The 27,411-nt window shown below is 41.2% G+C and overlaps 1 protein-coding gene across 1 annotated transcript in view; it reads left to right on the forward strand.

The window, feature by feature from the left end:
* The window catches only part of cdh8 (cadherin 8), a gene marked incomplete at both ends in the record, with an annotated part of 90,270 nt that overhangs the window by 33,423 nt on the left and 29,436 nt on the right, over positions 1–27,411 (forward strand). The window contains 3 exons of the mRNA XM_080730154.1: positions 14,507–14,626; positions 21,979–22,146; positions 22,569–22,750. Coding sequence (XP_080586280.1) covers positions 14,507–14,626; positions 21,979–22,146; positions 22,569–22,750 — 470 coding nt within the window. The remainder of the gene's footprint in view (positions 1–14,506; positions 14,627–21,978; positions 22,147–22,568; positions 22,751–27,411) is intronic.

Consider the following 27,411-nt stretch of genomic DNA (forward strand, 5'->3'; position numbering starts at 1 on the left):
TGTGCAAAGGGCTTTAGAAGAGTTAAGCAGATTTTCTTTTCTCATGATTGCCTAGAAGTCAACTAGATGACTTGGCAGATAGTGATTTTTAATTTCTTCTTTTCTGAAAATCTTAAACATTTGACATGGGCAATTATGCTATGAGAATAACGATTTGTATTAATTTAACTCAATTGTAAAAATGGTACCAAATGAACCCTGATGTTGAGAACCAGTGCTTTAAAACAGTGGTTTGCAATGTGAGGTCCTTGAGGGGGTTCCATGTGGTCCGCAAATAAAACAGTTTAATTTTGTTATTATTACACCAGGTTGAAGTTATAGCCCAATAAGAGAATGTAAACTGTTTTCCCCACAGTTTTCTCCCCACCTATAGTATAGTAGAGAGTTCAGTACTAGGTTGGTAAGTTCATAGGTTGGGTATTTATAGAGCACCCCCATCCAGCACACTGGCCTGGGGCGCAGCCTGGAGAAAGAGAAAAGAGAAAACACACTAAACTAGGACAACAAGAAACTCACAGTCACACTGTCAGTCAGTCACAACCGGAGGAGGAGAAACTAACCAAACACACATAACCCACAAAACAACACAAATCAACAAGTGAACCTAGGATATATCCAATCTAACAACAAATATCTTCTCGTACGGGGGTCCCTGGAACAAAATCCTTTTAAATAAGGGTTGGCAGAATAATGCATCTCAATTTGGGAGTCCTTGACATGAAAATTGTTTGAGAATTATTGCTCTAAACAAAACTTCAAACTGGATTTAAAAGATATATAATCATTAAGTGACCCAATGCACAAGATGGACATTCCACTGCCAGGTCATTTACAGGGGAGCTCAGAAACGTGATGTGATTTGGTAAAACAATTGTTCAACACATGAAACCTAGACATGCCCTACTCTCGGCATGTCATAATAGGTGAACAAGAAAATAAATAGCTGATCTGCAAGCTTGAACAGTAGATCCGCTATTTTAGGCAAATAGATTTGTTGGGACCAGGAATAGACCCCTGGGGGGCCACGGTCAACGAAGTACGGTATATAGGGCGTAAGAGGGATGACAGTGGATGAACTTCTCCAATAGTGGTGATGACACATTGGTCATACAACACTGTGACAGCTTTCTTCCCCATCAGTCAACAATATTATGTATTTGTACCAGTATCTATTTCTATCTATTCTATTTATGTGAATCACCAGTGCCTGTGCAAATATATTGTAATGACGCTGTCAGTTTCTCTCTGTCTGTATGTGTATGTGTATAATAAAGTATGCATGTGACCCAGTAAAGGCACACAGGCTTTATTCTAGAGCTGGGAAATGACGTAATCTGTAGATTTAGAATCTTCAGTTGCTTATCTATCATTCACCAAAACGGCAGTGCTTGGTGCATACATATAAATTCAGGTGTAGTCATCCACAATTTGACTGGAGAGAAAGTAAAACTCGATCTGTAATATCAAATAATTTAATCACAGATAGCTAAAGTCCTTCTTTCATACGATCGTGCAGTAAAAGATAAACCTCTCACTTACGTCAAGTCTGGATTGTAAAGAAATAATCCACAAAATGTGTGTGTGTGTGTGTGTGTGTGTGTGTGTGTGTGTGTGTGTGTGTGTGTGTGTGTGTGTGTGCGTGTGCGTGTGTGTGTGTGTGGGGGGGGGGGGGGGGGGGGGGGGGGGGGGCTGGTGTGAATATCATTCACCTAAATGTCAGAACTGAAATTGGCATAGATACAGTATGAAAATAATGCACAAATATCAAGTGAGGTTATTTCCCCCTGTCCTCCATTCTTATACAGGGATTACTACCCACTGTATAAGAATGAATAAAGTATGTCTTTCATACATGTGAATATTATATTTAATCTTGGCGTTAAGGCTCTGCTACAGTATTACTCCCTGCTCAGCACATTAGAAGCCATAAGAACAGTAATAAATGTACATTATACGTGTATACTGTATATCCCCAACAGATCCCTATAAGGGAAAGCATGTAGAGTTCACTGGTGTTGCTGGGGTGGCGGTGGGAGCAGAAAAATACATACCAAACTTCAGTATGACGCTGATGTCAGCAAGAGGAACAACAGTGAATTAGGGCGATCTTAAATAGACCACCAAATTCGACAGTTGTGAAGGTTAATTAAAACAAACACAACGAATTGACAAAATAGTTCAGTTAACTGCAATAAAATGAGGCTCTACATAAAAGCGATAATTAACCGAAACTGTATTGTGTGTTTACTATTATTATTATTGTGATGTTTTATCTCCTTATTGTAAGTCGCTTTGGATTAAAAGCGTCTGCTAAATGCCTAAACTGTAAACTGTAAACTGTTTACTAAACCAGCAAAAACTGATTCGAGAAAATGCACAAGAATGCGTCCTTTTACAAAAATAAAGACCAAAACTAATCTAGCAAACTCAAAAACAAACATTGAAAGTCAAAACTAAAATGTAAAACTATAATAACCTAGTTAGTTCTGAAACATATCCCATATACCCACATAGTGTGTGTAAATCCCTGGAGTGTATCTGCCTGAAGCTCTCAGGCTACGCATCATTAGCACTTCAAGATCAATCCCTTGTTACTTCTGACGTGACATGACAAGTCCAAATAAAAAGATATTAACCACAAATCTAAGCATGTAATACCAGTAATACCAGTAAGACGAGCGACAAGCAAGGTCATGCCATATGTCTTGGCCATCTGGCCAGTGATGTATATCGGAGTATTTACCCATATATGGAGATCCATGTACTATATATGGAGATATGCTGTGAGAGCCCAAACATGCTTAGTCAGTTATTCGTTATGTGAAAGTCCTATGCCGTCTATGACATCTGACATACATACAATCCCTTCTATGCCCATATATGGAGATCCCGGTCTGTAGAACCAGCCACACAGATATGGGCTGTCTTGGCCATCTGTCTTGACCATAATGGATTCTGTTAGTGTGGCATGTGGCCGATGTGGCCTCCATATATGGGCATTCCCATATGAAGTCCTGTTAGATATGGGCTTAATACTGATGACATCAGGGATCTCCATATATGGGCATATAAGTGTTCTGTTAGTGTGGTTCCCCTGATATCACAGTGATGTCAGAGTGTGATGTCAGAACATCAAACCGTAAAAAACCTTACACGGATGTAGACAAGATTTGCCGTTTCTCATACTAAACTGCGACCTACGGTCGTAATAATAATGGAGTATAACTAGTAAGACACCTCAGGGTGACTTGCGACCTCAGGGTGACATTCTTGGCCATCTGGCCAACCACAGTGTTTCTCTGTCGATTCTAGTTGTTGTCATTCTGGGGGGAGTTTGTTCATGTTTTTGTGAGGGTATCAACCCTATAGGAGACACGGGGAGAACATGCAAACTCCACACAGAAAGGCCCTATCGCCAACCCCACCTAGGGTGTGGGCGCTGATGATGCGGAGGGAGGAACACGCCGCCCATATATGTCAGACAAGCTACGAGGTTTTTCAGGGTATAATGCGACCTTCGGTCGTAATAATAAGAGTGTGGCATTGCAATGTAGATTTTGGGATACAGTTTATTTGTTGGTAGGAGATATATAGCGTGTATATAGCGTGTTCCAGCACAGTGACCGATTACGGTCATATGTTTTGTTCAGTGAAAGTCAACATATCCTCCTGAGGACCGGCTGGAGGTCATCACCCTCTGTAGTGGACATTTTGTTCTTGCATCTCATTTGCATCTCATTCGGGGTAAAAACTGCAAATCCTGTCATCTGAATAGGACATCCTGGGCTTTCTAATGATACTACATGCGTAGGGGGGCACGCTCACAGTTTCCAGGTGCTCTGACCTCAAAACGTCCACATCTACCCATCAGATATTGTGCTGTGGCTAAAGTCTTCCCCAAACACCCTGGCTGTTTCCACTTGACCTGCAGCCACCCCCTCCCTCCCTCCTTCCATGCACCCAGGGGCGTCAATTGGGTATGGTAGGGGTATGCAGCTGCCATACCCTGGATCCAGGGGGAAAATAAAAGTTACTTTTAAATATAAATCCATGAATGTCTCTTTGTCTATCTGTGCTGGTTATTATGTTGTGAAATTACAGTAAAATAACTACAAATGCAAAATTTAACAAAGTGGTCACTTTTAAGCTATTATAATTATATTGTCCACACTTTTATTCTCCCCATCTTGACACGATGGTATATTCCCAGGTTCTGTAGGTCAGCTGCACAGGTGCAATGCATTATTGTTATTGTGGCACGTTTACAAACATGCCAAGTTTAGCTGCAATTGAACAACCGTTCCAGGCTGCCATATCCAGCCCAATAAACCGTAGAAACGGGGGAAAAAATAGAATGTACTTCTTAAAATAAATGTATCATGCCTGTTGCTAAGGTATGGCAACATGACTGGTGTCTTGCACACGCGCCTTCGTGCGCGTGCAAGACACCAGTCATGTTGCCATACCTTAGAGTAGCTACATGTTGACGAACATTGAGATTTGAACTGAATATGAAATGAAAACAACCAAAAATACCAACTTTTCAATGACCATCCAGTTCTGCGTTCGGTCACTATGGCAACAGACCAGACAGCGCTAATTACTTCTCAAATCCTCCCTTAGGGTTCCACACGTTTTAATCAAATATTTGGTACGGACCGACAGCAGACCCTACCTGTCTGATCATGAGCTATTATCTTCCCCCTGCCCTCCGATAGGAGAGAGCGCTACACCAACGTCTATCGATCCTGATCAATACATAATCAGTCCTCTGTCACTGCAGTGGCGGCATCAATGGACAGACCCCCCCCCCCCCCCCCCCCCCCCCCCCCCCCAAAAAAAAAAAAAAAGAACGGATGGGGTGCCTCTGTCTGACCTAGAAAAGCAGTCGAAGGGGATAATAGCTGAGCAAACCCTAAGCTCAAGCAAACAGTCAATGCCAAGGGACGCATTATTAACTTCACTGTGTGCTGGGATTGTGTTTCGGTAAAGTGCTGTGTAATGTATAGGCATGGGGCTGTAAGAGCCAGGGTTGCAGGATATTTTCATTTCAAGTACCCCCATATTGATATGCAGTATATTTGGCCAAGACTTTTTCCCAAGGACCCCCCATGGAGAATATGTCAAAATGTTTGACATTCCTTCAAGACCTTTCTAGATTTAAACCAGTAAGACTTGGGAGATAAGAGACCGTCAGGTCGCATACACAAACTTTAGAAGGCAATGGCACCCACTGAGCATGCCGTCTAAAAGTGGTCTAATAGTGGTATAGATTTGAAAGTTTTTTAGTCGTCCAAACTTAAACTAGACGACTAATAGACGTCTAATAGTCGTCTAAATGTAGACCGTCTATATTTAGACGACTATTAGACGTCTATTAGTCGTCTAGTCTAAGTTTAGACGTGTTTTGCAAAAATCGGCCTGATGGTGAAGCTAGATGGGACAGGTGCATGTTGATGACATGACTGTAGAGACACTGTGTACCGCTTAGCGTGATTTTAGGGCAAAATCTGTAGGAGCAGTGTCCAAAAGGGTTAGCTTCAGCTGCTTTAACCCATACACTCGGACTGAAAGACCTGCAAAAAACACTCTCCCAGACACAGACAGACAGACAGACAGACAGACAGACAGACAGACAGACATGTCAGACAGACTGACTCTGACTGACAGCTGTAGGTGAACAAAATTCTGTGCTGCAACCTGTGAGACAGATTTTAACTTGCATCTTCTGACCTTATATACCCTATAATTGAAGCTTTACATTGTGATACAGAGTATTACAGACTATTTCTCTAGTCTCTAATATGCCTATAATAATCATTATTATTTATCTGTCATACGACAGTTCTACGTATAGGCTCACATCTTCAGAAAAGGATATACCGGTACTGTAGCAACTTGAGATGTTGCATTCAATAGGGACATATACACACAAATGCAATACAACCAAAACATTGTAAAATACAATGCAGACACACAAGTAGCCTATACGGTAATCTGACAAACGTGTCGCAACGGCAACCCTTTGTCAGCTTATAGACTGACTATTTTTGGTGTGCGACACCGTCGTAAGACATGGTGTGCATCGGGACTTCAATCTCTCTCTCTCTCTCTCTCTACCTTCTCTCTCTCCCACCTCCACCCCCACAGTGTTAAAGCCAGTCAGACATAAACAGTATTGTTTTACCCTGCTAGGGCGCACAGCGGGGCTCTGTGAGCCCTGTACGCTGCACACAGCCCTGAGGTGCCCCCTCCTCCTGCCTCAGTGATATTCTCTCTCTATGGCTCAGTGCCTGCATACATATGAATGTCCACTGCCTCCTCCTACCCTTCACGCTGCTGAGCTGCTGCTGCTGAGCTATCAGCAGTGGTGGAAGATGTACTCTTGTACCTTTGTTTCATTTTAACTTAAGTAAAAGTAAAAAGGTAAAGTCCTGTATTCAGAATTTGACTAGAGTAATAGAACAAAAGAATTGTCATCAATTGTACTTGTACTCATTTTTCGAAGATAACATTTTTTTTTTCTGTATGGGAAATAGCAGTTGTGAGCTAGATCAGTTACTTCAGAATAGCTGAGGGATAGAATAGGGGTAATATGCAAAGTAACTAAATACTTGTGGAGTAAAAAAGTACAATATTTGCCTCTGAGATGTGCAGTATTAGTATAGATAAAGTAACAACATGCATGGTACATTCTATTAAAGTGAAAAGCACCTTCAAAAATGTAGTACAGTACTTGTGTACTTGAGTTACTTTTCACCACTGGATATCAGGCTAGTAGGCTGGAGTGAAAGAGGGGAAAGGAAAGTACAAATCTGTAATGATACATAGTTTACAACGAGATGCAACAGTAATGTATTAAAGTACAGCCACTAGCTGTTAGAGAGTGGCTCCCTGCGGAGTTGCCGTTCCAGAGACATTAGGGTGCAAATATAAACAGGTGAGGAGTGGAATAAATGGCCCTCACATTACCTGACTTGGAAAAATTGTTATGAATCAAATAATGATGTGGCTATTTTTCCTTGGTTCTTGCTCACTGTGTGTTTGTTTTATGTTCTGATCATTCTGAAAGGAACTGGTTGGAACAACGTGTTCGGGCACGGTGGTGCAGTCGGTAGGACTGTCGCCTCACAGCTGGAAGGTCCTGGGTTCGATTTCGATTCCCGCTGGGGACGTTGTGGGCGCTGGGGGCGTGTTCGCTCCTCTGTGTCATCAGTGCCCATACACTAGGTGGGGTTGGCGAAAGGGCCGTTCTGTGTGGAATTTGCATGTTCTCCCTCTGTCTACTAGGGTAGGTACCCTCCCAACCGTTAATTGTGTCTGATGGAGGGGAAAGGAACTGGTTGGGGTGACGTGTTCCTTTCACGCGCTGTCCAACCGGGGAAATCCCCCCCTGTCAGGTGATAAGAAGCAACTTGAACTCCTCATGCATAGAAGGAAGCATGAGGTCAGTCCGTTGCTCTCCCCAGGTTGGCAGAGGGAGTGTAGCGCCCAGGATTACATTAGATAATTGACACCAGGTGAAAAAGTGGGTTACAAAAATCGTGGGATAAAAAAATCTTTAAAAAAAATGAATAACGTGTTCCTTCCACATGCTGCTTCCAACCAGGGAAACCCCCCACGGTTTGACCTTATGCATAGAAGGAAGCATGAGGTCAATCCGTTGCTCTCCCAAGGTTGGCAGAGGGAGCGCCCATGAGGGAGTGCCCAGGATTACATTAGATAATATTGACACCGGGTGAAAAATGGGTTACAAAATCGTGGGATGAAAATTTAAGAAGAAAAAAAAAAAAGAAATACAAACATAAAAACAAAAAAACATTTAGAGAATCAACAACACATTCTCAACATCTAAATTATGGAAAGGACCATAATAAAAAGCAATAACACGAGATTCTACAGAAACCAAAAAGAGACGAGTACATGTGAATGTTCATCTACCGTAGCAGCGGTTCAAAGCTGCCTACACAAAACTCTATGACCTCCCACCCTTTGATCCTCCTTACTGTGCTGCTATTGAAAGAGGCAGCGTGTTACAGCTGAAACTGTGTGCTGGAATAATGTGTTGCTAAAATAAGCTCCGATGCCCCTCCACAGCCATTGTGTGTCACGTCAGACCACACCTCCCAATGTATCCCCTCTCCGGTTTTCAAGGAAGATTCCTATTGATTTCCTTTCACTAAGCCAGTGTACACAGTAAATGGGAAATGTGCTGCCCTATTATTTCTTCCCGCTGATGAAAAAGAAAGCCATACTCCAATATCTTTATCCTCTGGCCTCCTGGCGGCTGTGAAACCCAAAACACTCACATCATTTGATCTAATTGTCTAATGTATTGGTGTCCTGCGGCTATGATGTGTGCTTGAATTAATGGTGTGGCATTAAACCCTGTGAATTCAAGGATATGATTAATGTGATTACACCTAGCATGGGAAAACAACTGTATGCCAGCTGTATTTCTATACATCCTTAACGCGTGTCACCCAGGGGGTATTACCCAAACCAACAGAGAGTGATTTTACATCTGTAGAAAGGCTATCTTCAGGGTCTGGGTATCTGCCAGACGGCAGCACTAATAGGGAATAGCTTGGAATCGTCTTTCTGCACCTCTAAAGTGTGGCAATGAGACCAACATATAGCCTACATTAAGTAACGACATTACATTTGCCAAGCAATGCACACAGGGCCAAGACACTTTCTGGGTCAACCAATTCCATAGAAGGTTTGTCTCGTGCCCAAACCAGCACTGCATAACTTTTCTCTTTTTGAAAAAGGCTTTCTCCTATTTCAGTGGTTCTAAAGCTTTTCTGGATCAGGGCCCACTTGAAAATCTCAAAAGCGTTCATGGGCTCGCATGCATTTTCAGACCATGTTTGTTTGTGTTCTGGCTTGGATCAATGGAACTAACTCATTCCCCACATCGACTATCAGGGTTGCCTGCCACGATGTCGTTACCTTTTAAGTTCCCATTTATCGGTATCACAATGAAATTGCATTTCAAAAAATAGAATAATGTTTTTTTTCTGCTAATTTTATGACCGGGATAGCTTCGCTGTTACTACATGTCATATGTTCGACACCCAACTCTAACCCTTACCCTAAACCTAAACTCTGTGGGGTGAGTCGCTAACCCTCCCGACGCTCCTTTGTCGAACTGGCGGTCGTTCGAAAGAGCGAGATTTCCCGTTTATGACCTTCTCTGACTCCGAAGTTTAAATCTACTTATGAAGGTTGATTCTGCTTTTCAATGGGAATGGATTGGTTTCTTGACATTTACGAGTTTCTGCAAAACTACGCTCCATTTTCTATAACATTTTGAAAGGAAAAACAGAGAAAGAAACATGTGGAAAAAATGCATTTCCAGGAAATGTTCAGGAAAAGAGCAGTAAATACAGAAGAGTTGGTGCGGCACATCTGTATATATGTATATGAATGCTATATTATTATTAAAGCATTAGTGTTTTGCCAATCAGTCGGCCCACTTACGATATCCTCACGAGGGCCCACAGGTTGAGAAACATTATTTAATCTCCTGCAGTTTAGAGGTGTTGTGATGCCAGTGTAATCACCACGGTGCTACAGGCAACAAATAAAAGCCAGAGACAATATTCCCCCAACAATTGAGTTTCTCTGCCCATTCCCTGGCCCAGAGCTGCATCCGTTTCTGCTGTCCAAAGTGTCCCTGACTTTCTGTGCAATATCAAGGGAAGGACAAGCTAATCTGCGCTGATTTGAAACAGGACCAAAACACAGGCTTCCCTAATCCCTCTTTTTTTTCATCAGGGGGAGCATTTTACCCCTGTGGGAGCGAAAAGAGGAAGCTAGGAGCTATTTCATGCTTCACCGGTTCTTCTGTTTTTATGAAGATTTTTTGCTCACCCGCTATCCACTTCAAGCCGCTCAGTGTAACTGAATTTTTGCTGCCTAGTTTGGCGGCAGTCGGAAATCTTTTAGAAGTGTGATTAATTAGGAATAATGTGGATGGCTGCCATTCTAACTCTGTAGTGTTAGTCATTTAACTTTTGAGAAAGATAAGACTCTCGTGGCACAGTTTTCTTTGCTGTCGCTCATTTTACTCATTTTGACAACTGGCAAACAATATGTCACACAGGATATGATGTGCTTGGTGGTAGCGGTGCATGAGCAAACCTGGGTTATTGCACACATCAGTGGCGCATAATTCATATAATTATGTTTCCTTATACATTGTGCGGACTCATTCTATTTGCTTTCCTACATACTCATGACGTTTCCTCATAATGTCTGTTCAGAGGAAAAACCGTGCACAGTGAAATCCGGAGTGTTAAAAGAGTGCACACTCTGGGTTAAATTAACATTATGTTATGGTTTCATCCTGGGCTGAAATATAATGCGGGACTTTCAAGACTAGACCTGGCGCTTAAACTCATAATAATAACTGAATTGGCATTGAATTGCCAAGATTGTGGATGGCTGATTAAATGTTATCCCTTTGAGATTGTGGCCATTGTGAAACTATTCCAGCCAGAGGCAGAGAGAGAGAGAGAGAGAGAGAGAGAGAGAGAGAGAGAGAGAGAGAGAGAGAGAGAGAGAGAGAGAGAGAGAGAGAGAGTTGGTGCAATGATCTTTTGTGATCTAAGCCCTTGGAAATGCTTGAGGTGTAACATGCATTTTGAAATTTACAATGTAAGTTTTGGCAACACTGCAGCAGGGTCATCATAGAGGACTATGAATTACTGTACACCTCCCGTCTCAGAGGACCACTTGAAGCCCCTTCGCTGTGAAATAATTGGGTTGCAACAGTGAATCTGCTACTCCAGTTAGAGTGCAATGCCATGGGTTTTTGCGTTGTTTTGCTCTTACAAGAGCTAAGACATGCCAGAGACTATTAATCAATATTTGCCACGTGTTGCTGATGATGATATAAAGTTCTTTGCAAATAATTAAAAGGGAAATGTAAAAGACCTTGATGATGGACCTGGATGAGGAATAGAAGTACAGTATATGAGGCTGGGTCAACAATGACATGACAGCATTTTATGGTCAACAGAGATTCGACGCTGTCCAAATTAAGCAGTTATAAGAGAAAAAAGAACTTGTGTTCCAATGGATAGTTGTTTAGTCCCAAGGTTGTTAATACTTTACATTTAAATATGTATAAACCCCACAGACAGGCTTAATCACTGTGAACCTGGGGTTCCTGTTTTGACTTTCAGCATATCATTATTAACATTATAAACATTTGCCTGATTAAGATATATTATGTATCTCTTAGTAAATGCAAGGAATCGATTCCCAATGGCAATGAAACATTTATCTAGGAAGGGAAAGAAAAAAGAAAGATGGAAAGATGGATTGAAGGAATAAAGTCGGACAAGTACTATAGTCTAGTTGCCCTGCAGGGGCAACCACACTAATAAGGTCAAAACATTGCACCATTAATACAATAGTTTGGGAGCTTTAAAACCAGTGTGCGGAAGTTTATCTTCTCTCAAATCAATGAAAGTGCCTTCATCACTTGTACAAGGTGCCAATGTACTTGTCTCAATGTTGTGTTCCCTATTTGTCTTGTGCAAACAAAGGAAAATAAACAGAATACAGGTGGCATATTAAATGCTCTTGTACAACATTAGTTCCGACCACATACTGTGATTGGCCAAGAGGCATTCGGAGCTGTGCCAATAACCACAATACACCAACCGGTAAATCAGCAAAAGTATCTCTCTGTGATGCGTTGTGGACCAGTCCAGCTGGCGGTAAGTTGCCTATAGCACTATTTCGAATTGCGGAGGGACTGAAAGGAACGCAATTTAGCGAGATTGAACACCACTAACCCATATTTTTCAAAAAAGATATTTAACGACAGTGCAGTTGCTGTTGTGTAAAAGCAATAAAACACTCCAGGTCGTGCTTTATCATGGTTATTGGCATGGCTAAGCGGAGCTCGGCCGCGCGCCGTGCCCTGTGCCGCAGCACAGCCATGCCAATAACCGCGATAAAGCATCCCCTCCCGTGTCTTGTTGTTTAATTAACCATTTATTACTGCACGGCATATTTACTGCACAGCGTAGCCCACCACAATGCTCGAGAAGGCTTTGTGTGAGATGTACCGTGACTCAATTTGTCTCAAAGTCTGTCCACGGATGGCATTTCTGGAAAATAACACTTACTGATAATACTGTAGTCATTTTTAAGTATTTTTCAATGCTTTCTACTGTAATTCTACTCCATTGCATCGCAGAGGCAAATATATTACTTTTTACTACAATTATTTGAAAACGTAATTGTCATTTTTATTATTACAACGCATACCGGTACATTAACCAGTTAAGACATCTTTTTTTTTCTTGTCTATTAGGAAATAGAATATCTATAAGCTCAAGCTCACAATGCATTTCAATGTGGCACATGTGAGCTTATGTAGAGCTGTTTTTATTTTAATTTTAATTTTAATGATTACATTTTTGAATACAGGACAATTTGTTTACAGCACATTTAGTTTCTACATTTTGGAATTACTACAAGAAATAAAATCTAACTTTTTCCACCACTGATGGGTGCTTTATGGGCCTGTGTGTGGTAGCACCCAGCTGCATGCTGTGTCTAGTGACACTTGTTGTCAGAACACCTCAGAACATAATTTATAGAAACAATTACCATGCTAGCATCTGTAGCTGGCTTCCCGGTTGCAGCCCAGGGTTAGCTTCTCTCTGCTAGGTCTGTCATTGTACTTCCAGATGAAACAAAAGTGGAGAAAGGACACTATGAGTCTGATGATTGCATTAATAATCTCTTCTCTATGCTTGCTGATGAGGTGTCAGAGCTTCTCTCTCTGTGTTCGACCTAATGACCTAATATACAGTACAATGTACTGTATACTGGTACCCATATATGGAGATCTATGTACTGAGTACATAGATCTCCATATATGGGTACCAGGGATCATCATGGGACTTCTGACCTCATTCCCTGATGATATCAGGGAGTTCAATATATGGGCATAAAAGGGATTCTGTTTTAGGGTGACATCACAGTGAAGCCAGAGCGTGATGTCAGAGCAGCAAACCCATTCTGTTAGAGTGGTTCCCCTGACATCACAGTGACATCAGAGCATGATGTCAGAGCGACAAACCCATAGAACCACAGTGTCAGGCGTGACAGAGATACATACATGCATACAGACAAGCTGTGACTGTTTACATACTAATCTGCAACCTATGGTCACAATAAGACAAAATTGCATGGACCCTATAATATATCCTGATAAATCCTCCTCTTGGAGACTGTTGTGGTGCAGTTTGAATCCTCTTTGTGGTTCTTGTTGAGTGCTTGCAGTGAGATGCAGTATCCTTGGGTACAGAGGCCTCATAGAGGAAGTATGAAGCCTCAGAGCCTCTCTGCTGCTACCTTGGCTTCTACAGATGCTATCTGTGTTGATTAGATCTGTTATACAAGTCTTGAAGGAATGTGTGTGTGTGTGTGTGTGTGTGTGTGTGTGTGTGTGTGTGTGTGTGTGTGTGTGTGTGTGTGTGTGTGTGTGTGTGTGTGTGTGTGTGTGTGTGTGTGTGTGTGTGTGTGTGTGTGTTTGTGCGTGCGTGCGTGCGTGCGTGTGCGTGTGCGTGTGTTTGCGTGTTTGCGTGTGTGTGTGTGTGTGTGTGTGTGTGTGTGTGTGTGTGTGTGTGTGTGTGTGTGTGAAAGCAGCATAATAATTTAACAAAATACTCTTTCAGGAACATGTAGTTGTCTCCTCTGAGGTTGCATCTCTGTCCTGATTAAGCTATGTCATGGTCACTGATATTCAGACAAGGAGGTACGCTGATGTTGTTTGAAGTGAAGCAAAATATACATTTATTTTAATGGACAAGGATTATGCATTGGCTATGGTTACAGCCGTGAATAGCATTTGAATGGTTTATTTATTTCCACACTTTTCCCCCCTCTTTTTTATAAGTAGCTGGTGGCTTGCTTCTTGTTCTTGGTCTCATCTTACAGTACATTTACAACAGGCAGTGGTGGACATTAACAAGGGACATTTGCTTGAGCACTGTACTGTTTTTGGTTAATTAGGACTTTTATTAAGACAAATACTGTACTTTAGACTCCATTACATTTCTAGGAAGGGATCATCAAGTACAATATGAATATATATGGACACTTAAGCCCCATTAGATCTGCTATTTTCAGTATTTGACTATTAATAATCTTTTCATCATAATACAGCAATGCATTGATATTAAAAAGAAAATGTACTTCATTGATATTAAAAAGAAAATGTACTTTGTTGTCCCCCTTTCCGGGAGGGGGACAACAGTACCCTTTGCCTCCCCTCCCATCGGCGGCCCTGCTAACTTGTTATCTACGTAACTCAACATTGACTTAAAATAGGGGCACCAGACGTTCTGTTTTTTCACCAGAACAGTCCGGATCTATTTGAGGTGTTCCAATTCATCCCAAAAAACACCACGACTTGTCCCATATTCAGTAAAATCCTGTTTTTTTCAAAGCTTTTGTTGTTTGTTTCCATCAGGTACTCCAGTTACACGGGTGACAGCTACAGATGCTGATGACCCAGTGTATGGGAACAGCGCCAAACTGGTCTACAGCATACTGGAAGGACAGCCTTATTTCTCCATAGACCCCAACACTGGTAAGTACTGGACGCTGTTTCTGTGACAAACTGGTGACATTGTTTTGGCCTAAGATACAGGTACAGTAAATGTCATATCCAACCCCCCTGCTTTTATCCACTTAAACCATAAATGTAGCTGTCTGCGGCCCCCTGCAGGGCTCTATATTGTGTGCTTTTGGATTGGCTGTTCTTGCAGAATGTTCGACCCAGAATAGGGACGCTAGGGTCCAAGTGGTTATATTATCTCTGTAGAAGCTTTGATATTGAGTTAAAACACTTACTATTGTTGCAATTAAACTCTATATGGATTTATGATGTGTTTTCATGTGACTGTGTTTTGTTGCTTTGTGTTCTGCTTTCTTTAGTAATATAATCTTGGGGAAAACGTATGGTAAAATGGTCATTAAATTGCTTTTACAGCTGACTCGTTAACATTGCGTCTGTGTGAAAAATGATTAAATAATGGTGAAAATGTACATTAATAAGCAATGAGATGGAAAGCGACTGCGCTCAATTTGGAAGACGCAACTCACAACAAACAAGCTCAGAGAAAGTCAGTCTAAAAATGTTATGTACATAATTAGAAGGAACACTTATTTCAACACCCATAAATTGGTCTCATCCTGCAAATGCTTCGGCATCGCAATCACAAGCCATCTGTGACAGAGACGCTGGCATAGAAATGCACTGAACGGACAATTTAAGGATTAGAAATCATGCTTTGTGTGATTATGGAGCACTTGCAGATGGTTCATTCAAGTGAACCAGATGTTTTAATGAATGTTAATGAAAAAAAAAAGGTAAAAGGGAAAACAACCATTAGAATGCATTGGCCGCTTTACTATGCTGCCAAGGAAAATTAAAAGCATTTAATAAATAAATAAACACCATGCCCTAATTCATCACTTGGTTAATGATCTGTGGGAGAGAGAAGAAAAAAAAGAAAAGAAAAGAAAAAAGAATTGAGGCAAATATGTATGGAAATGAATGTTTGTCTATCATCCCCCTTTCTGTGATTAGGAATTAATTTGAATAATTAATGATGATCAACAGAGAGGGGAGAGTGTTGCTTGCAGCAGGATGACTGAAGTGTTTGTTTGTGGGTGAATATATCAGTATTTGTTTGTGCCTGTTGTTTATTTGTGCGTTCATTTGTTTGTTTGACACAAGGAGAGGTGGGCTTACCTTTGTTCTTACCACTGAGATCTTAACCAATTAAGCCCTGTTTTATATTTCATGGTACAATGTACAAGCCAGGCATGTGCACACATAGGCATCAAAGGGGGCTTGAGCCCCTGCCCTTTTATCCGTATCTAAAAAGTGCCCTCTCCAGACCATGAATGCCGTTTTTACTATGGTGAAAGAAATACAAATGCCCTCTTTCCATGCTATACCTGAAGGCAGCATTCAAGAGTATTGCCTTGTCTATAAACTCTCCTGAACTTGAATGCAGCATCTTATGTTGAAATTGCCCTCTCAATTGCCCTCTCAACGTGTCGCAGTGCGACACGTTGTGAGCTTGGAGGTCGGATATTTTCGATATTTCCACCAAAATAGAGAAATATCAGCCCCTGCCTCTCTAACATTCTCTGCATGTCCCTGGTACAAGCTCACAACGCGTTGAATCGCAATGCCAGTTTGAATGTTTCAAAATATGGAAACAGAGACAAATATCAGAGACCTAAATGCAGTGGTGGAAAAAGTACTTTTTCTTTTTACTTAAAGGATTACTACACCACTTTTCAACCTATCTTAATAGGTCCTCACTAATGTTCATAATAAAATTGCAAACATTCCAAGTCTCTTAGGAGAGCTGTGGGAAGTTCAGAAATCCATAGAGAATCGGGTTAGGGTCATGGTGACAAACAAACCCTAACTCTCATCAATGGAGAATCCAAGCTAATGGAAAATGCAGGCTTTTAGTTTCTATTCCTGAAAAGTTGCAATGTTAAAGTGGAAGCTCACGATAATAAAAATCTAAAATATCTTTTCAAAAATATTGTTTAAAAAGAAAAAATCTGTCAAACGACACAAGACTATGGATTCCTGAACTTCCCACAGCTCTCCTAAGAGACTTGGACCGAGTAGATTTCTTTTTGCAATTTTATTATGAACATTAGTGAGGACATATTATATGAAGATAGGTTGAAAAGTGGCAAAGTCCTCCTTTAAGTAAAAGTATCAATACTGCAATGTGGACTCTTTTATAAGTAAAAGTCCATAATTCTAAATGTACTTGAGTAAAAGTATTAAAGTATTGGTATCAAAATATACTTAAAGTACCAAAAGTAAAAGTACAAATTGTTTGAAAATAGCGGATCTACAAGCTCGACGCGTTGACCACCCATTTTCAACATTGAACTATGTCAATAATATATACCTTTGAGTTGTTATGAGGAAATAAAGTACTTAACTAAATGTACTTAGTTACTTTACACCACTGCCTAAATGTTGTGCGCCATTCACACACCATACAGCTTCCAAGCATGCACATCTTTGCATAATGATGATCATAGTTTTATTGTACTGCTTGTGCCCTTGAAAGCTCAAATTGATTTTGTATTGTCCTTATTGTTTATTGTTTATTGAATGGATCCCCATTAGCCGACGCTGGAGAGGCAGCTAATCTTCCTGGGGTCCATTATAAGATACATACACATGAAGATACATGATTAGAATGCATAATACAACATTAACTACAATGTAAAATTACGATTCCGGTCATGTGGTCAGCAGCAACATGTTCTTCAAATTTGTTTTGTGAGAGATTAACATGAGATGGTAACAAGTTCCAGAATGATATTGATCGATAGATAACTGTGTGTTTGAGGAGTTTGGTTCTTGGGGCAGGAAGTGTTAAATGACCAAGGCTGGCAGCTCGGTTCTCAACTACAGTATAGTTGCAATATATATATATATATATATATATTAGGGCGGGGACTTTAACTGATTAATTGCGATTAATTAATTACAGAAAATTAACGCGATTAAAAAGATTAACGCATTTTAATCACACTTAGTTTTTGCACCACAGAACCTTCAGTTTCGGGCATACCGATCATAGCGATGCACCAACCAAGAAGAGACAACAAACGCAAAGGGAGAAGTAGCCGATCAGAGCGCTTTGCTTGGCCCAGTGGATGCGAAATTTTGATTTTAAAAACTCACTTGTTGATTCACTCGTACAACAAAATGTGTTTTACTTGAAAAAAGAAATGCTTCTCGGGTCAAATATTAATATGCGATTAAAATGTGATTAATTGCGATTAATTAATTACAAAGCCTGTAATTAATTCATATATATATATATATATATATATACACAGACAGTATATAGCATGGTGGGCAGAGCAGTTAGGGGTTAGGTGTCTTGCTCAGGGACACTTCGACACATTGCTGAGAGCTACCTGGGACAGTGGGACCTCCGGGACCTCCAGAGTCCTAGGCGGGCTAGTATAATTATAGTGAAATTTTAGTAAAAGTACAACATTTGCCCCTGAGATTTAAAGGAGTAAGACTTTGAAAAACTATCACTGATAGAGAGTCTTTGTTCAGTAACAAGGGTATCCCCGTCTCTCTAGCTCTTTAGTAAACAGAAAATACATTTTCAGGTGGTTTGCCAATTTTGGCCATCAGGGAAGAGTGCCCATTTATCAGCTTAAAATGTATAGTGTTTTTCATCACTTCCAAATGCACTTGTTTATCCTGTACTATGACTGTTCTCTCCTGATTGGGTAAAATGCATTTTCTGTTTACTAAGAGCTGGATAGACAGTGACTGAACAAACACTCGATAATCAGAATATAGATCTATTTAACAAAAGAAAATCACTTACCCTACCTTGAACTGAATTTGAATGTGAGTGAGAGTTAACATTTAAAGAGGAACGGGTCACACTCAGATAAGGTCAGTTTACTTAATTCAATAGTCCATTATATGCCATACAAAACACACTGATGAAGGGTGACACAATAAGTGTGTCACAATGACAAAGTCGTGTGGTATGGAATGACATATGATGGACTATTATAGTAAGTAAACCGACCTTTTCAGAGTGGAACCCTTTCCTTTTATAAATGTTAACAGTTTACTAGACAAGACAATGCAGTGGTATTTCCAAACAGCACACAGAAGCAAATCTTTGGTTATGTTTTTATGGGTTTTACTTGAGAGAGAGAGAGAAGCTGTGTTGAATTAATTCATACATAACGAGATGAACATGAGTGGTTTAGCATGAATGAAAATGAAAATGTTTACATATTGGATGTCTCATGCATCCATATTTTTTTTTTCTCATGAGTGTTACTCACTTTCACTCTCGCATTCCAAGCTTTTAAAAACATTTTTCCTATCATAATTTATTCATCTACTTTAGAGGTACGAAGAAAGCTAGTATGAATTTAGCTACCAGAGTAATCTTCTTTGATTTGCTTATTGAACATGTATCAGCGAGAATAAATTAAATAATCAAGGTGGCAAGGATCCACCAGTCCCATTTTGATTACACCTCAAGCCACTAATTAAGCCACAGATTAAAACAAATGTAATCTGTGGCTTAATATGAAAGGATTATTGATGAGTGAAAAAAGATGAAAGTTTTGGTTTGAAGATTTGAAGATTATAAACATGCTGTATTTAAAGGAGCTTTAAGTGGTGTTTGTTTGGTAGAAACAAAAAGTTGTAGTTCCAATTTTATCTGCTCGTTGTTCCACTTCCAATTTCAATAGTTTATTTTGTATCCTCGGCCCTGATTGGATGAAATTGGTACCACAACCTGACAATCTATGTTCTCTTTGCTAAAGAGATTGAGAGACCCTTGTTGTAGAAAAAAACAAAACAAAAATCGATAGCAATTATTGCTATGGGAATATAGGGCTATATTTGGTGTTTATTTTAACTAAATATCACCTAAAACACATTTAACAAAGGCATCATCCTGTCATGTTGCTGCACATGGGTGATTGTGTGCACAGCAGGCTGCAACAATATCACACCTCCTGAATTCTTACTGGGGGGACAGCAGGGTCTATAAATTCCAAGGCTGAGTCATTATTTGTGGAAGTAAACAACTTGTCGTGTCATGGGACTGGTTTTCCACAGAACCAATGTGTCTGCTTGGTGCAGACATTATTCTGGTGACCGTCCCAGGTCACCAAACGTCATCATTTTTTTTGTCAAGGGCACTTGGTTGTTCTATTGTTAATGTGAAGAAGTGAATTATTTATTGACCTTGAGGGATGGCGCTAATCTAATCAAATCTAATGACTGTAAGGCCAGGGAATGAGCAGTTATTAACTACATTTTCAGCAACAATGACCCAGCAGTGCACAACAGTATAGTGTACCGTATATCAGGGGTTTTCAAAGTGGGTGACGGGGCACCCCAGGGTGCCGTGAAGGCAGTGCAGGGGTGCCGCGAGATAATTTGATAATATTTGGAATTTGTTTGGACACTTGAAAAAACTATTTAGTATAATTTTAAACGTAACTTGTGAAAACAGCCGATCTACAAGCACACAACGCTTTAGTACATTTTATAGATGATAAATACAAAACCAACGGTTTTGGACACCCGACAACGACGATATGCTATAAATATAAGGTGCTGGGAGTGAAAATTATAATGTAGGGGTGCCTTGGATTAAAAAATAAAATTATGGGGTGCCCTGAGACAAAAAAGTTTGGGAAACCCTGCCGTATATAATAGTTAATGTTCATGTAGTTACACATGAGGCTTGGCTTTTGGAACATTATTATTATCATTATTTTAAATAAACAGGGTTCAATTTGACATTGTTTTAACCACTAAACAAGCCCTATATAATTTGTCTTATCAAAAATAGTGACAATAGCTGATCTAATAAGCTTGCTATTTTTGTTTTTAATTAGGGGGAAAAGCTTAATGTGTTTCTCATATATGTTTAATTAATTGATGAATTGTGATATTATCATATAATTATCACACTGTATCAGACAGTCTCTACATTCCCTTTAAGGAAATGTAGAGTATGCATTTCATTCTGTCTTTATAATCCCCACACACTTACGTAAAGCGACTTTGAATACGACTTTGAAGCGCTATAGATTTGAGGTATTATGAAACATATCCCCTCCGACCATAAACATGATTGACCATGACCCTCACCCCCCCACACTTTCCTATCAATCCCAGCTAATTCAACCCTGAAAATAGCCAAAAGGTTCGCTTTCAATTCTTTCTAAATCCATTTGAACAGTTGCCTGTGATCCATGAGCTATAACTAAACCCAAGTTTCTAAAAAAAAAAAAAAAAAAAAAAAAAAGAATGAATTAAAAGCGAAACAAAGAAAGACAACATCATAAACCTTCCATGATTTTTCATCATATCCCAGCTGAGTCTCATTGTCAGGGGAAGCTCAGGACAGAGGCTCACAGTGTCATGCCAAAGCTTTGCTTTTATGAGGGGTTTTATATTCATTTGATGATCCTGTGGGCCTCTGTTTCCTGAGTGGATTATCCGTATACGCCACTGCTGAGCCCTTTTCATATGCAGCGCCGTGGCACAGTCAATAAGGTCTGTTCTGCATACAATATTCAAGATTATTCAAGACAGCCAGCATAATTCACACTCAATCAGAATACAAATGACTACAGACATGTGGAACAACACATTCAGAAACAAACAGAGGCTGATTTGCGATGCCGAGTGCGGTCGTCGTTCGCATCTCCCCTGGCTGGCTCCCACCATGATGGTCACACAGATCTCCTTTTCTCAGACAATAAAATGGGTCATGGATTTGCTCATTCCGGCTTTGTTGTCGAGACCTTGTTTTTGTCAAGTCACTGTTCTTGCACGGGAGCTGCATCATTAACAGAGAGCTCACGATGTACTGAAGGTCACCGAATGTCTTGCTTGTTCTCTGTACTTGTGTGTGTGTGTGTGCGCGCGCACCAGCTTCCCCGGCTAGACTGATATGCTTAATTTAAGCTCTGTCGTGGGATGGTGCTGTGTGCCGAAAACAGAAGATTTGTAAGCTCACGGCGTGCTGTACATCCAAGCTTGCAGATCAACAATTCGGCACATTGCACCTTTGTACTACTAAGTATAAACCAAGCTTAAACACCTCATCAGTTTACTCACATGAACCCTACTGCATGTGTCCTTATCCTGGGACAAACATTCTGCAAATAAAAAAATAAAAATAAAAACAAATGTCGAAGATGATTGATGTAGAGGGAAAAAAGGTGGAGACCAAGTATAAAGCCCTCCAGGACCCCCACTCGTTAAAGTGTATAGGGTTCAAGACAAGTGGTTAAGTGATGTGGCATGCACAGGTTATGTTACTGTAACACTGTGGCAGTGACAAGCTTTGGTGCTGTCTCCTCTTCCAGCCACCATTAAGATCGCTCTGCATGGAATGGACCGGGAGATGAGAGAGGAATACCTGGTGGTCATACAGGCCAAGGACATGGGAGGTCACATGGGCGGCTTGTCTGGGACCACGACAGTCACTGTCACCCTAACAGACGTCAACGATAACCCGCCAAAGTTCTCTAAAAGTAAGATTTCCTTCTCCTATACCCAGAATTCAAACCTGTGCCACCCACACAAGTAACAAAGAAAGTCCATTTGGGTGGAGAATATATTGCGTTTTTTGAGCTGCATGTAATACTGTACAGTACCTCTTGTCAAAGTAGTTGTCCGACCACAGGATCAAAATGTCTCAACAGAACAGCAGGTAGACCAAATACAGCCACCACAGTTGTGTTAGTTATATTGCATAATAGCATACAGATGGGTCAGGATAAAAAAATATTTAAAAAAAGGTGTGGAATGCAACTTCTAAATCCCCGGTAGACTAGAGAGAATGCTAGTTAATGAGGGAAACATCAGTGAGCACTTCCAGCAACCATTGCTTTCAAATCGATTGTCTTGTCACATGTTTATTTATGAACAAAGACTCGCGCCTGTGTGTGTGCAGGCCTCTATGAGTTTGTGATCCCAGAGGACCTAGCGGTTGGGAAGGCCGGAGGCAAGGTGAGGGCAAACGATAGAGACATCGGAGAGAACGCCAAGTCGACGTACAACATCATCGACGGAGACGAACGGGGGATGTTCGAGATTGCTACGGACACTCAAGAGGGGATTCTCAAACTGAAGAAGGTAACACGCCTCCTTCCAAGGCAGACAAATTACTCACTTGGGCCCTTGCTTTCTGTTCTCTTCTCCTCCCTCTCTGTCTGTCTGTCTGTCTGTCTGACTGACTCGCTGCCTTAGACCTTCACTGACAACAATAGTCTTACTTCATATTTACATACTGTAATAGTATCTTGTGTTGAGATGTTTCTTGAGGATACCTTTTTGCCACTTTCAACCTGGCAATCCGAAATGTTCTAAGAATGTAAAAAAAATAATAGCTTTACATGAAATGTAATATTGAAAATGTTGAAAATATTTACACACAATGCATTGCACTGTGACGGGTTATGAGTTTGCAGATTGTCTATATTCGCTATTTGTCGTATGACTGAGTGTATACTGTATGACTGAGTATATACTGTATGACCGAGTATATACTATAGTAGGGCATTTTTGGTTTAATACTTGTTGTAGCTTGTGTTCAGGTGTTAGTTATTTTGGGGGCTTTCTTGAGCCTTTATTTGAAAGACATAGGAAACATGGAGAGAGCGAGAGATTAGAGGAGTGACATACAGCAAATGGTCTAGCCGGCTCAGGAATTGAACTCATTGTCAGGCATGTGGTCTGCACCATTCGGTTATCGGGTCATTGTGTTTGCCTTTTAACCAATTAAAATTGCAGATCTTCAAGCGCAAAACGCTATATGCGTTGTGAACTTGTAGATTGTACATTTGGGGCAAAATTTTTCGGGCAGAATAAGGACGCTGGGGTTCGAGTGGTTAAAACTTGAGCACAGATTGATTAGAGGAAGAGCAGAGACATTCACATCCGATCCATTCCGGGGTCTAATCCCAGTCATTTACCCCTCGCCATGCAGCTCCACTGGACCAACAAGCATGGGGTTAAGTGCTAGTGCCCAAGGGCACATTGGCAGCAGTTGTTAACAGAGGAGAGAAGGATACTCATTAGTGTCCTTCACCATGATATTCCCAGATGGTCTGAGGAAACAAATTGCTGTTGTTCAGTCACAAACGTGGCTCTCTAACCTTGAGGCAAGCATTGTCCAATAATAGCATGGTATGTGTGTGTAAAGTCAATGCAACAACAAGTGTTCATCAGATAATTGAAAAGGCATAGCAGTGGCAATTACTCATATTCCATCTGCAGACAGCAAACTAATTATACTACTACTTGGTAGGCCTTGGCTGGGCTTAACCTAATTATCCTAGATTTCAATGGCGAATGCATTTTCACACACTGTAGTGTATTTCTATTTGATACTGTACTAATGTTGTCCCCATGATTACACAAATACATAAATACATGCAACTGTTTTGGATCTAGACGTCGTTATGTGCTGTTAACAGTCAGGCCACAAGGTCCTATATTTCCCTCAACACCGGAGAGTGTGAAATTCATATTCGAAAGCCATATTACATTTTAATAACAATGTGACCTGTACGTAAGTTTATACAATGCCGTATCTCAAGGACAACTCTGCAGAATCAAATTGAGATTTCACAGTAGGGTGTCGACGGTAGCAAAGCACACACTACTTTGGCATGCATGTTCTCTGTGTTTTAAGTCCATGCTGCACATTCTCTGCTTGAAAGAGCATGTTTGCATATATTGAAGCTCACATGTGATTGATAGATGCATGTTGCTAAAGTCTTAAATCATGGCCAGGGTTCAGTATCTGGAACTACCGCTATGCATCACTCGGATGCGGAGTGGCACTGCGTTCTAATGCGGGCTGACAAGGACCTCAAGGACATCGCCTGTGACTTTGTCAGAGTGCGAACAATGAAGTGCGTGGGAGGGCAGAATGTATATGAGCTAAAGCGATCTGCCGGGAGTAAAACTCACTGCTACTAAAGGAAAACAATGAGTGTTGGAGAACAAGCGCGACACAGAGTCATAAAATCTGTACGTGTTGACAGAGCAAATGTCAAATGTGTTAGTCCTTTCCAAAGCTTTTAGAGTAGACAATCTCCTGTTCTGCGGCATGGGGAGTCACTGCTCCCCCGACTCACTCTCTCTCTCTCTCTCTCTCTCTCTCTCTCTCTCTCTCTCTCTCTCTCTCTCGCTCTCTCTCTCTGTCGCCCGCACGCTCTCCGTGGTCCTGAAACTGTTGCCCGCATTGCTGAAAGCCAGACAGATGATAATGTGTGAGAGGAAAACACAAGAAGAGAACTAACTGCCTGCACTCCCTGTCCCGACACCCCCTCCAGACGACGCTAACTCAAGTTTTAACGAGCTCAAGGAAGCGGTTGTCCCGCTGTTTTGTATTCTGGCCAATTACGCTGGTCCATCCCGGGAGGAGGAAAACTGTGTTAAGTTGCCCCACATTAGTATGCGCTTTCTCCCACCATGAACAGCTGTATGGATCTATAGACTACCGTCTAAACATGGAGTGCAAATTATTAAACATCCTTTGCGGCAAGGTTAAAACATATTGATCCGCCTGCAACAGGAGAGGCAACAAACCAGGGGAGAGGCTCTTTTATTGTTTGGGGTTTAAGCTTTTTATCTGCCGGGCCCCAGGCTGTCGAGGGAGGCTGGTGGGATGCTGAGCTGCTCTCCCCCGCCAGCCGACACTGAACTTTGATGTCTCTAAATGGCTCGTGTATACATACTGATTTGACGCTAAGACTTGCGGGAGATCGAAGAATGACAGAGCCGGCTCTGAGGTGGGGGGGGGGGGGGGGAAGGGGAGGTTGTTGGCAACAGTTGCCACGAGAGAAAAAAAGACAAGTCTTTCTCTTTTCATGTAATGGAGAGGTAAAACCCTCCTACTCCCCCCCCCCCCCCCCCCCCACACACACACACACACACACAATTGTATTTATTTATTTCCCCCCCCCTTTTTTTCTATTTTGCCTCACTCAGCGGTCCGTGTAACGTTGGGCTTTAAAGCACGGTGCCTGGTGGGACCTCATGGAGATGTAAATTGGCTGTGTAACGGCGACTCCAGAGCCTGGCACGGGGCTCCACAGTCATCAGTACCACTGTGTGTCTGATAATAAAACCCAAAGTGTGTCTCTCTCTCTCTCTCTCTCTCTCTCTCTCTCTCTCTCTCTCTCTCTCTCTCTCTCTGGATTATACAATTCTTTCCTCAGAGACATAATGTGTCTTTTTCTGATTCCGCAGTGGCATCAGAAGCGCTCTGCAGTGGCACCCAGCCAGCTGGGTACACTGAACCACTATTGATTGAATTTGTGTTGAAAATGTAACTACAGTGGGAAGGATGGAGGCTTTAATTACAACACAGGACTCCATTAGTAATTTTCCACATCTCTGTTTTCACATTGGAAATATCTATAATGAGTTGCATGGACAATGGTAATCTTTTAATTAGGACAAATTGCTCCTTCTGTTGAATTAATTTTGACTAATTTCAAGCTGTGTGGCTAGAGCAAATGTGCAATGCAACATTTTGGTTTTCATAAGGTTGATTTGTTAAAGCTAATCGATTTAATGAAGTTGTAGCCTTAATTAGTATTACTTTTTAACGTTTATTGGCTCTAATTTCATTATGTTTATAGTTGGATAATTAACTGCATTATTTCTTTCTTCTTCTTTTTGTTTACAATTTACAATTCCTACGACCAATATGATGCTGTTCTTAGATCAACACAGCAATATCATACAGCATACTGTATGGAACGACTCTTATTACAGAAAAAGCAGAGGACAGATTAGTAGTTAACAGGTAAACAGACATTTAAATAGTCGAGGTATACTTAAAACCTCACTATGTAACTTTTAGTTTTGTCCAGTCTGTATGGTAGAGTATGTTAATACAATATAACTTATACAATCATGTATTATAGAGTATGTTAATACAATAAATACAATCTGTATTGTTGAGTATGTTAATACAATAAATACAATCATTGTAGAGTATGTTAATACAATATAACTTATACAATTGGGGTGTCAAAGGTCATGTCTCAACATGAATTCTGACCTGATGGTCAAGATAATTTATCCCCGGGCAAGTTGGCAGGCTCTATTAGCTCAATGTCAGCAGGAAACCGGGTTCTCTCTGGGATAGAAGATGAAAGTGACATAGTGCTGCTTTAAATACAGCAGCAGTAGTAGTAGTAGTAGTAGTGCTTTATATGGTTAGCATTTCATTCAAATAAAACGTAAAATCCAAAATAGTCCTTCTTCTTCCCCTCTCTGTTTCCCTGTAACCGTGTGGACTATCAACTCACAACCTCGTCAAGCTAAGCTTGTCGGCAAGCGACGCCACCGTGCAGCGGGGCACAAATCAGGCATTAGGAGCGCATAAATCGGGCATTATAAGGGCTGTCCATCCCCGAGTGGAATCACTCACAAGCTGCCTGAGGTCCAGGCACATTGTTCTCTCTCTCAGCAGAGAAGAAGCAGAAGAAGTGGAGGTTAATAATGAACGTGCTCCAAATAGCTGCTCCTCAGACAGCGGAGCTTCAGAGGAGGAGGTGGTGGTGTTGGGTGGGGGGTCTGGTAGAGGGCTGCAGGGTGTGTGTCTCTGCTCCGGTGCCCTGACGACTGCCAGACATGTGGATCTCAGACCCCCTGAGATGGTGCAGCCCCCCTCCAGCCCCTCCCCTCCACAGCACCAGCAGCAGGGATGCTTTCACAGCTGGGCTCCCTCTCCCTTCAGGCTGCATGCTGCCCTATAACCCCTACTGGGCCAC

The sequence above is a fragment of the Nannobrachium achirus genome (assembly GCF_963921795.1).
Source record: "Nannobrachium achirus genome assembly, chromosome: 7".
Classification (NCBI taxonomy): Eukaryota; Metazoa; Chordata; class Actinopteri; order Myctophiformes; family Myctophidae; genus Nannobrachium; species Nannobrachium achirus.